Below are 11,699 nucleotides of genomic sequence, written 5' to 3'. Positions count from 1 at the left end.
CTGCTCTTCTGCTGGCTTCCCCAGAGGATCTCCAGAGCTGAAGCTGGATGAACTGAAGCCTTTCACCCCACCACCTTGGATGACCGTGAAGATGAGGAAATACATGGAGACCCTGCGCAATGAAGGGGAGCAGCATCCACCACAGTCTGTGCCTCCTCCGCCGCAAGAAGGAGCACCCAAAACCTAGGCTTCCTCTGGTCCTAACCCCTCAGGGAGAACTCTTGGGCTCTCCCATCTGTCTCTGCTGGAGAAGATGGGTTTGTGCAGCTGTCGTGGGGCTGATGGAAAGCAGGAGAGACAAGTGCATGGCTGGAGCTGGATGGAGGGCAGCTCTCTAGCACTCAGGTCCAGGGACAGCGCAGAGTCGGTCCTGGGCTCCACCATTTTGTTTCTGTATTGGGCTCATAGGGACCGGCTGGAAATAAACATACATCTGCTTGATGTTTCTTGTCCCGTTGGAAGACTATGTGGGAGGGTGGCCGAATCCAGCCTGGGGCTGGACCGAGAAACTACCTTTGGAGGGGGACACACTCCCAGGCCAGCTATGGCTTGTGAGTAAGGAAAGTGAGTCTTGTCCTCTTTGCAGTAAGGAGAGAAGATCGGGAGCAGCCAAAATGTGGAGTTGTTGTTAACTGCCTTTGAGTTGACTTTGACTCATGGCAACCCTGTGGATGAGGCACCTCCAAGTTCCTCTGTCCACAACAGCTCTGCTCAAATCCTGTGAGATTCAGACCTCCTGGGTTGGGTCTTCCATCTGTTATGTGGTCTTCCTCTCTTTCTACAGCCCTCCAACTCCTGTGTGCAGGTGACACTATGCTGCTAACAGAAAACCTCATGGATTTGGGACAGTTTTTAAAGAAGGTCAGATAAGAAAGTGCAAAGGCAGGCACACTGCTGAACACAAAGAAAGCAAAAATAACAAACATGGAAGAGCTACATAAATTCAACCTAGATGATGAGGAAATTGAAATAATAAAAGAATCCCCATAACTGATCAAATGATGATCAGAATGGAGACTCCAGTCAACAAAGCCATGAAAGAAGTAGATAAGATCCTAAAGAGTAAAGGTATACAACTGAGCACTAAAGCTAGAATAATCCAAGCCAAGGTATTCCCAATCTTTGTACAAATGTGAGAGCTGGACATGGCGGAAAAGCAGCTAGGAAGACGATCAAATCATTTGAGACGTGGTGCTGAGGACACTGTGGATGGCCAAAAAGACAAACAAATGGGTCCTGGAACTGATCAAGGCAGAAATCTCCCTGGCAGCCAAGATGCTTGAGTCTTTCCTCCTTTGGCCACATCTTGAGAAGGCAGGAAAAGTGGAGGGAAGTAGGAAGAGAGGAAGACAACACACCAGATGGATGCCTCAAAGCAGGGAAGTCACAGGCCTGAATTTGCAGGATCTGAGCAGAGCAGTTAAGGACAGGAGGCCTTGGAGGTGCCTCATCCACAGGATCGCCATGAGTTTGCTTTGCTCAGCGTGTCCAGAGGAGGGCCATCAAAATGGTGAAGGGTCTGGAAACCATGAAGTGACTATCTGTCGGGGATACTTTGATTGTGAGTTCCTGCATGGCAGAATGGGGTTGGCCTGGATGGCCCTCTGTCAACTCTGTGATTCTATGAGGTTGACTTGAGGACAGCAAACAACAACAATCACCTTCCTACATATTGTTGTCTTTTCATAGAATCCTAGATTTGGAAGAGATCCCAAGAAGGGCCATCCAGCCCAACCCCCTTTTGCCATGCAGGAACTCTCCATCAAATCACCCCCTGGGATAGATGGCCATCCAGCCTCTGTTTAAACACCTCCAAAGGAGGAGATGCCATTGCCCACGAAGGGAATGTGTTCCTCTGTCAAACAGCCCTTACTCTCAGGACATTCCTCCTAATGCTGAGCTGGAATCTCTTTTCCTGGAGCTTCCTGTTCTCTGGAGCAGCAGAAAACAAGCTTGTTCCCTCCTCAATATGACATCCCTTGAAGTATTTCAACAGGGCTATCATCATATCACCCCTTAACCTTCTCTTCTCCAGGATAAACATCCCCAGCAACTCCCTAAGTCTCTCTTCATAGGGCTTCATGGTTTCCAGGCCCTTCACCATTTGGGTCTCCCTCCTTTGGACACAGGGCTCCAGTTTCTCAATGTCCTTTTCAAATTGTTTTGCCCAGAACTGGACACAATATTATTCCAGGTGGGGCCTGACCAGAGCAGAATACAATGGCACTATGACTTCCCTCCATCTAGACACTATTCTTCTATTGATGCAGCCTAGAATAGCATTGGCCTTGTTAGCTGCCGCAACGCACTGTTGACTCATGTTCAACTTGTGGTCTACTTGGACTCCCAGATCCCTTTCACATGTACAGTGCTCCCTCGGGTTACGAAATTAATTCGTTCCGCGGCTAATTTCGTAACCCGAAAAACCTTCGTAACCCGAATTGCCATAGGCGCTAATGGAAAAAAAAGCCGCGGCTCTGCCGCGGCTCCATTTAAAACAGCGCCGGGGGTTTTTCGTAACCCGAAAAAACCTTCGTAAGCCGAAACAATAAATCCCTATGGGATTTTTTCGTATCCCGAAAAATTCGTAAGCTGGGTAATTCGTATCCCGGGGTACCACTGTACTTTCATTCAGCCAGGTGTCCCCCATAATCCTATATCTGTGCATTTTATTTTTTCCGCCCTAAGTGCAATACCTTACATTTCTCCGTGTTGAACTTCATTTTGTTAGCTTTGGCCCAGCTTTCCAGTCTATTCAGGTCATTTTGAATCTTGATCCTGTCCTTTGGAGTATTAGCTATTCCTCCTAATTTGGTGCCATCTGCAGATTTGATAAGTCTGCTCCCAATTCTGTCCTCCAGGTCATTGATAAAGATGCTGAATAGCAGCAGACTGGGCCCAGGACAGAGCCCCCCTGGACTCCCCTCTGGTCCCTTCTCTCCAGGAAGAAGAGAAGCAGCCATGGCTGGGAGAATCCTTTGGGTTCAAAGGGTCAACCAATTTCAAACCCATTTAACAGTTGCCTTGTCTCTAGGGCCCTTTGCAGGGATTGCTGCGGCCCCTTTAAGGCTCCGCCCCGCTCGCCCTTTGCATCCCGGCAGCCAATGGGGTCCCTCCGCGCTCGCTCCCGCCTCGCCATTGGCCGGCCGCTAAGCCAGCGCGGCGTTGATTGGCCAGTGGCTCAGAACTTTGCAACATTCAAACTAGAGCCAGAGCGGCGCAGGAGCAGCCGCAGAAGCAGCAAGAGGAAGAGGAGCAGCGCCGCTCTCGCCGCCGCCGCCGCCGCCGCCGCCGCGCAGGACTCGAACCCAGGGCCGCCCCGCCCCGCCGCCCGCCATGGCCTCCCAGAACACAGACCCCAGCGCAGCTGCCGCCTCCAGGACCCTGGGGAAGGCGGCCGAGGCCGGCAGCGGCCCCGCGAGGGGCTCCGTCCGGAGCAGGTAAGGACTAAGGAGGGAAGGGCGGGCGAGGGCTCCTCGGGGCGCGTGCAGAGTGCCCCTGCAGCCCCGGGCCTGACTCTCCTCCTCTCGGTCTCTGCCCCGCAGGTTGCAGCAGGAGCTGATGGCCCTCATGGTGAGTGGATTCAGAAATGGGGACTAAGGAAAGGGTAAACAATTCAGTTGGGCCCCAAAAAAGAAGGCAAGCTTCTTCCTCCGAGGCTGAGAGAGTGTGACTTTGACCCAGGGTCAGCCCAGTGTGGAGAGGAGCCTGAGCTCCAAAGCCCTGCTGCTCTAGCCCTTAAGGCATTATGCTCACTGCGTGGAATAGAGTCTTCTTCTGTGTCTTGGCCTCCCTCTGGGGCTGAGAGAGTGTGACTTGGCCAAGGTCGCCCACTGGCTTTGCCTGGCTAAGACCGGATTCGAACCCGGGTCTCCAGAGTCATGGCACCAGGCCCAGCCGTCTCTTCAACCTGGGATTAATCCATTTATCATGGGACTTGCTTGGCAAGGTTCCTTCGGAAGAGGTCTGCCACTATTGCCTCCTCTGAGGCTCAGAGAGTGTGACTTGCCCAATGGTGCCCAGTGGGTTTCGGTGACTGAGCCAGGCCTGGAACCCTGGTCTCCAGAGTCAGTGTCCACTCTTCTGGGGGCAGGCTGTCACATGATCCCCTTTGGCATCTGCGCTCACCCTGCAGTGCGTGACCCCAATCCCAGCCTCCCCTGTAACCTTTCCCCTTAACAGATGTCTGGAGACAAAGGCATCTCGGCCTTCCCAGAGTCAGAAAACCTCTTCAAGTGGATCGGGACCATTGTCGGAGCCGCCGGGACGGTGAGTTGGGCCCCTGGGGGCAAATTGGGGCCATTGGGTCAGGGCCAGTTCTTTCGGCCCAGGGGTGCAGGGCTGGGGAAAGGCTGCACATGGACCCCCAAAACCCACCCCGCTTGCTCCCATGCACCCCATTCTTTTAGGCACAGTTTTCAGGAAGCTTTTGCCCAGAGGCACATTGTTGTTTGTTGTTATGTGCCTTAGCTTGGAAAGGTTTGTGAAATCAAAGGCTTTCATGGCCGTCATCCATCGTTTTTGGTGGGTTTTGGGGGGCTGTGTGGCCATGTTCTAGAAGGGGTCGTTGCTGACATTTCGCCAGGATCTGTGGCTGGCATGGAAGAGAGTCGGAGATGTGTCTGTACACGGCCACATAGCCCAAAAACCCACAAAACACTTTGGCAAGGTTTGTTCAGAGGGGGTTTGCCATTGCCATCCTCTGAGGCTGAGAAAGTGTGGCTTTGCCAAGGTCACCCAGTGGGTTTTTACATGGCTGAGCCAGGATTCAAACCCTGGTCTCCAGAGTGAAGTTGGTCGCTCAAGCCAATCTGCCACCCTGGCTCTCCCCAAAATCTCCTTGTATGAAGCATGGCTTGTTTTAGAGTCTTGTTTTAGAGTTACTTTAATGGTAAGTTGTTATTTTATCGTTTTTCTGTTGCTTTTGATTTTAGATTGTATGCTATAGATAAGTTATCTGTATTTTGATTGATGACGATGAAAAGCACCTTGTAAACTTAGGATGCTAAATAATAATAATAATAATACGTTTTATTTGTATTTTCCCGCTTCTCCCGATGGATCGAAGCAGGATTACAATCAGGGTACATAATACAACAATACAGATGCAAATGCAAACAATTCCAGTAACAATTAGTAAAAACAGAGTATAAAAACAATTATCTGTCTAAAACATGCAATATACAATCCTAATGAGCATCTTGAGGTAGGCGATGGGCATGAAAAAGGGTGTCTATCCAATAATAATAATAATAACAATAACAATAATAATAGAAACAGGTGTCTATTTTAGAATCATAGAGTCTAGAGTTGGAAGAGACCACAAGGGCCATTATTATTATTGTTGGGGTGGCAAGGCTACTGTTGTCCCAGTTTTGGGGGTCCCAGGGGGGCCTTCTTTCTCCACTGTGCTCCCTTTGAGATACAAAACCACACCAGGCTGTGCACCTGGAACATGCAAAGGGATAACTGGACCTCTGCGCAGAGTGCAGAAACAAGACATCTGGGGTGAGTCCAGGGGGCTGCCGGTGTTTACAAGAATATCGGGGGCAAAGAGAAGGAGGAATTGTTCCCCAACATCCCCAGGACAGAAGTATTGCCCCAGATGTCTGGTTTCTGCACTCTACACGCACACAGAGATCCAATTATGCTCCAGGTCCGTAACCTGGTGTGGTTTTGTGTCTCTGGGACGGCACAGTGGAGAAAGAAGGCAAGACTTCTGTCCTGACCCATTACTAAAACCTTATTAGTTTTGCAGAGGCTGGATGGCCATCTGTCAGGGATGCTTTGATTTGGATTTCCTGCATGGCAGGGGTTGGACTGGATGGCCCCTGTGGTCTCTTCCAACTCTATGATTCTATGCTTCCACAATGTGTGGATTGGGGCGGGGGGGGGGCAGTGAGGCAGGAGCCAGCTTTCCACATCCCAAACTGCACCCTCCAGCACTGGGGATTCTGGGAACTGCAACCCATCACAGGTTGGGGATGATGGGAAGCGCAGAGCAGGATCCGTGCCCATCTTCCCCCGGCAGGTGTACGAGGACCTTCGGTACAAGCTCTCCCTGGAGTTCCCCAGCGGATACCCCTACAATGCCCCCACAGTCAAGTTCCTGACCCCCTGCTACCACCCCAATGTGGATCTGCAAGGAAACATCTGCCTGGACATCCTGAAGGACAAGTGGTCAGCCCTCTACGATGTCCGGACTATCCTCCTCTCCATCCAGAGCCTGCTGGGAGGTGAGTGGGGTGCGCAGGGGGAGATCCATGGGGACCCTTTGATGGAGTTTAGCAAAGACACCCCCCACCCCCCGAGAGAGAAGGAAAGGGAGGCCAGCTGTGTTTCTCAGGTTTGTCGTCCTGCCTTCCTCCCAATCTGGGAGCCATGGCAGCTTGCAGCATTGCTTAAAATGAAAATACAGCCAAAACAATCTGTAGTTCAATTAGCTCAGCAAGCCTACCTTTTTTTGGCTGCTTTGGGGCACTCTGGACACGGCCGGAGTGGCTGGAAGCTACCCCTCTTTGCCATTTGTTTTGGGCCATAGTCGCCCAAATCCATTTTGAATAAAAAGGGTCTTTATCTGCTGGCAGAAGGAGAGCAGAGAGGTGGTGCATCCAAGGCCCTTGTGGGAAGGAGTTCCCTAGCCTGAGAGCAGCCACCAAGAAGTCCCTGTTGCCCATGTCCTTCCAGACTGAGAGAGGGGCCTTCCCTGACAATGTTTCAGCCCCTGGTATGGGGAAACACATTCTTTCCAACTGCCTTGAAGAGTAATTCCTCACCAGCCGCCACACTCCTTCCCAAATAGTTCCTCTCTCAGCTTACCTTCACCCTTTTTCATGCCCATTGCTTGTTAAGTGACTGCTGGGTGCTCCCAATCCCTTTTGCCAGCCAAGCCTCATCCCCGAAGACAGCCCTGCTCCTGCCAGCTGTGAAGGAACAAGAGAAGCAATGGGGGAAAGAGGGAGAAGCCCCTTGAGGTGGGCAGGGGGCATCGAGGGGCCACATGGGGCCCTTGTCTCTGCATGGTAACTTGTGCCACAGGATCTGGTGAGTGTCTTGGCTGGCCAGTTCTTCCACGTCCCTGTAATAATAAAGGGGCAAAGGATTAAACTGAGCCCTTGGAGTTGGCGCTGGGTGAGAATCCTAGGTCTTTAGCCAGCCAGGCACCTGGACTGATGGCCCCTTTCTTGCACTGACCCCCCAGAGCCCAACATCGAGAGCCCCCTGAACACAGATGCCGCGGAGCTCTGGAAAAACCAAGCAGGTGAGTGGTCTCTGGTATCATTCTTACAGGTTTGGGGGGCTGGAGCTGTTGGGGCTGTGATTTGGCCGCCTGTTCCAGGAGCATGTACAGAGTACACTTTCCTCTTCAGGGGCCTCACAGATCAGAGCACAAGTGCCTTGTGGGCACACTTGGGGTTCCCACTCCCCACATTAAATTCCATGTTTGGGAACTGAAGCACAGAGCCATCCTTAGTAGCTGAAGTCCTGGGGGGAAGTTCCCCACACAATCCTTGGCAGCCTTTTCTCCTCAGGTCTAATGGGGGCAGGGAAGGATGGGGGGCTGGGACCCTTTGGGCAACCAAAGGTCCCAGAGGCCCCGAAAAGCATGGTTGGCAAAAAGAGGCTGTAAGGTCCAAAATGTCAGGAAGACATGGAGACCCCCCCCCCACCCTCACTCCAAGTTCTGGGCAAGGCAGCCCATAGATCCTCAAGGAAGGTTGGTACTTGGGGGGAGGCCTCTCAGCACCCTAAAAGTATTTTGGGGAAAATGTAATCTCTCTGCTCGCTGTAGAGGGTGGCAGACAAGTTGGCTATGTGCTGCCAGGGAGTATATATATATTCCATTATATGCTGGATCTAAAATGGCTCCGGGACCTACCTGCCCCTCACACCCACCCTGCAGCACATCAGGAAACTGTCAGTCTTACCCTTTAGGTGGGAATGGAGAGCATATTCCCCCCCCAAAATATCTTTGGGGTCCTGGGGGATCCCTCAGGTAACAGCCTGGAAGAGTGCTTGTAGCTCATGTATATATAGAGGTGAGAGCCAGTGTGGTCTAGTGGTTTGAGCATTGGACTATAACTCTGGAGACCAGGGTTCGAATCGTGGCTCAGCTGTGGGAACCCACCAGGTGAGACTCTCTCAGCCTCAGAGGATGGCAAACCCCCTCTGAAGAAACTTAACAAGGAAGCCCCATGATAGGTTCACTTTAGGGTCTCCGTAAGTTGGAAATGACTTGAAGGCACACAACAATAAAATACGTTAACTATCCCGTCCCCCTGTTGTTGTTTTTTAATGTACCTCTTCTTTAGTTTTTTGTGGGTTTTTCAGACTATGTGGCCATGTTCTCTGAAGATGCCAGCCACAGATGCTGGTGAAACATCAGGAATAGACTCTGCTAGAACATGGCCACAGAGCCCGAAAATCCCACAAAAATCTATGGATGCTGGCCATGAAAGCCTTTGACTTCACATACCTCTTCTTTGCTTAAAATGGGACCTGAAATACCTCAAGAGTGCCCTTCTACCCCTGGAATATAGAGGGGTGCCCCCATACCCTGACCACTGCCCCCCCATCTAGGCCCTTTGCCCAACGGAGAGTTGGGGGGATATGGGGGTGCTCCTGTTCCCTGCGACTTGGGTCTGGGAAATAAGGGGGGGTTGCTTGGGTGGGATGCAGACCCCTTCTCTCCCAGCAAAAGGGATGGGAATGGGTCATCGTTACACATCTCTCTCTTTCTCCCCGCAGCCTACAAGAAGCACCTCCACGAATCGTACGCAAAGCACATGAAGAGCCAGGAGAGCTGATGAAGCCCCAGCCCCCCGGCGGTGTCTCTCTCGCTCTCTGTCTTTCCTCCTTGTTGTCTGTGCGCGCTTGGTGCGTCAGTACCATGCTGTATTATAGACTGTTTTTAAATTTATTTGGCATTTTCTCCGGCTGTTTAATGTATAAATAAAGTCATCTTTTTTATGTTAAGTTGTGACTGTTCTGTGGTTGGCTTGGGGATCAGGACCATGCGTTTCTGTTCCCTGGCGCTACTCAGTGGTGCCCACCTTCCCCTCCTTGCACCCCAAAAGAATGCTAAGGGCTGATATTACCATAGGATTCATAGAAGGGCACTGAACTGTCCTCACAACATACCTTGAATATCTCAGAATAGCAGCGAGGGGCTGAGAGTTTAGATCTTGGCATTCCAGGGACTATTTTTTAAAAGGTGTCTTGTCCTGTCCAGCATCTTCCAGGTTGCATGCTTTTTCACACAAAACAGTTGGCAACATTTGACAGGAAAACACAGTGCCAGTTTTTAGCAGCAACCCTATAAAACCCTCATTGCAGAAGGATGCATTTCTGCTTGCTTTAAACAAGCTTGAAGTGATTTGTTGCTGAATTCCAATGGTATTCCAAAGAGAAAGCGCCATTTAGAATACACGAAAACATGTGATGTCAAACCGCTCCCCAGCCACTCCATCGCTGTTCGAATGGAGAATGCGTTTACGTTTAGTGGCATCGTTTGGAAGTGGTATCGGGAGAAGAAACGTCTCCGGACTTTCTCCCCATTGTACACAATTGCAGATACCCCTCATTTAACAAAACCTCTGCCAACAAAGTGCCGATAGTCTTTTCTCCACCTGCTCAGCCCCCTTTTTCCTCCTCCTCCTCTTTCTAGCTGGAAAAAGCAGAACCAGCATTTGAAGGAAGCTGGAGAAAAACAATGTTTTGCATCAGGTTGCAGCAGTGTGTCTGCAGTAAAGAATGCGATGGCACTTCAGCTGAGAAAGGAAGGTCGAGAGAACTCCTCCTAGAGTCCCTTGCTGCGCAGGCAGGAAAGGCAAAGCAGAAGAAGGGAGAGCTGCACATAGCTAGCCCACCTCACCAGGGACCAACCACCAACCTTGGAGTGCTGGGTACCCCCTTACACCCCACGTAATGCACTTGCTTAGAAAACAAGTCTGCGACCACCCAAATGGTGTCTCTGCCCTTGCTATCGGGTAAGTCAGTGATGAAATCCATGCCTATATGTTGCCAGGGGCGGTTGGGAGTTTCCAAAGGCCTCAAAAGACCACTAGGCTTCCCGGTGTTCACCTTAACTCTGGCACAAACCACACAACTTTGTACATAGTTCTCCACTTCCTTTTGTACCCCCGGCCACCAATATTTGCTGCGTAAGGCGTGCCAGGTTTTCACGAACCCGCAATGTCCCGCAGCTTTGACATCATGGCAGGTTGCCATTATCTTAGCCCTTAAACCCTCCGGCACATATATTTTATTGGCTTTGACCCACAATCCTTGTTCAGTCCTCTGTAACTCACTCCTCAAGTTATCTAAGCCTTTATCCCCTTCGTAGGCATAAATGATCTCGTGTAACAGAGGGTCTAAGCCAGGGGTCGGCAACCCCCGGCCTGCGAGCTGCATCCGGCCCGCAGAGGCGGCAGGATCAGCCTCAGCCCGGTCCTGCCGCTGATTGCCACAGGTGGTACCGCGGCGGCGGCGGCGGTGCCAAGGAGGGCGGGCCGCAGACAGTGTGCTGCTGCCACCGCCCGCACCTTCCTGTAGCCCTGTGCGCGCCTGCAGGGCTAAATAGGAGGAGTTTCTCCTCCTGGAGCTGGCTGGCCAATGGCTGCTGGCAGGGGGCGGGCTGTTGGAGCACCAGCCTGCCCCCATTGGCCAGCCAGCCTCAAGAGGAGGAGCTCCTCCTCGGACAGGGCAGGAAGGGGGTGGGGGTCCTCCTCCTCCTTCCCGCCCCTCCAGCTGCCTGACAGCCACAGGGAGGGAAGGAAGGGGTGGAGGTCACCTCCTGCCCTTTCCCTCCCTTCCCACGGCTGTACAACAGCATCAGCACCCACCCCAGTAGGTCCGAGTTGAGCCCATCCTGGAACTGCCGAGCCTTCATGGCTTCTGGGTAGTCGGGGATCTGCGCCGCCACAATCCTGAACTCCAACACATACTCGGCCACTGACCACTTGCCTTGCTGGAGGGTCATGAATTTAGTTTTGGCGCGATCCACTTGGAAGGGGTCCTCAAATCGGGCCCTCAACGCCGTCATAAAGGCCGCCAGGTTCTGAAGCTCTGGTGCCCTGCAGTCATACAGCTGCACCAGCCACTGTGCAGCCTGGCCTGCCAGCCACGCAACACACTTTCTCGGCTTCGTCCAGGAAGTATTCTCCTCGGGTCCTGGGCCAGGAAAAACGGGAGTTGCTCAGGATCCCCATTAAATTTAGCTTCCAGCTTACTCACCAGGAGCTCCCTCAACGCCTCGGCTTCCCCTCTCCCCCTTCTGGGCGCCGCGTCCAGTCTTGTTTGACGTGAGGGCGGTTGCGAGGTCACCTCTGCCTCCTCATCGCACTCCTCCTCCAGACCTTCAACCCACAAGTCCGTCGCTGGTTTGGGCTTTGAGCAAGCCGCCTCCAGCAGCACCTCGTTCGGTCTCCCCTCCCTTTTCCCTAGCTCTCTGGTCGTCAGGTGAGACCTCATGGAGTTTAGTTCCCTCAGGTCCTCCTTAAGGCTGGCCACCTCTTCTGCCAGGTTCTCCTCCCTCGGCACCCACAGCATGGCCTCTCCCATGGCTTGGTCCCAAGCCGTTACTCTGCCTGCTCTGCGGCGTTTCTTCTCATCCTCCGGAGGTGGAAACCACAGAGCCTCCGGCAGACCTTCTCCATCGCCCTCCTTTTTGGGCTTGGCTCCCCACTGCTCACTGGCCT

The 11,699-nt window shown here is 52.4% G+C and overlaps 2 protein-coding genes across 3 annotated transcripts in view; both read left to right on the top strand.

Moving 5' to 3' along the window:
* Positions 1 to 441, top strand: part of DNTTIP1 (deoxynucleotidyltransferase terminal interacting protein 1) — a 9,527-nt gene extending 9,086 nt beyond the window's left edge. For both annotated transcript variants that reach the window (XM_042465440.1, XM_042465441.1), the window contains exon 13: positions 25 to 441. In XM_042465440.1, coding sequence (XP_042321374.1) covers positions 25 to 187 — 163 coding nt within the window. In that variant the 3' untranslated portion in view covers positions 188 to 441. The remainder of the gene's footprint in view (positions 1 to 24) is intronic.
* A 2,781-nt stretch (positions 442 to 3,222) lies between these two features.
* UBE2C (ubiquitin conjugating enzyme E2 C) lies at positions 3,223 to 8,976 on the top strand. Its single transcript, XM_042461293.1, has 6 exons — positions 3,223 to 3,440; positions 3,546 to 3,573; positions 4,183 to 4,269; positions 6,032 to 6,236; positions 7,202 to 7,261; positions 8,749 to 8,976. The coding sequence occupies exons 1-6, from the start codon at positions 3,337 to 3,339 to the stop codon at positions 8,805 to 8,807; spliced, it is 543 nt and encodes a 180-aa protein (XP_042317227.1). The 5' UTR covers positions 3,223 to 3,336; the 3' UTR covers positions 8,808 to 8,976.
* Positions 8,977 to 11,699: the final 2,723 nt, after the last annotated feature.

The sequence above is a fragment of the Sceloporus undulatus genome, chromosome 4 (genome assembly GCF_019175285.1).
Source record: "Sceloporus undulatus isolate JIND9_A2432 ecotype Alabama chromosome 4, SceUnd_v1.1, whole genome shotgun sequence".
Lineage (NCBI taxonomy): Eukaryota > Metazoa > Chordata > Lepidosauria > Squamata > Phrynosomatidae > Sceloporus > Sceloporus undulatus.
The sequence above is the reverse complement of the archived record's forward strand: the minus strand, read 5'-3'. Positions and strand labels throughout refer to the sequence as shown.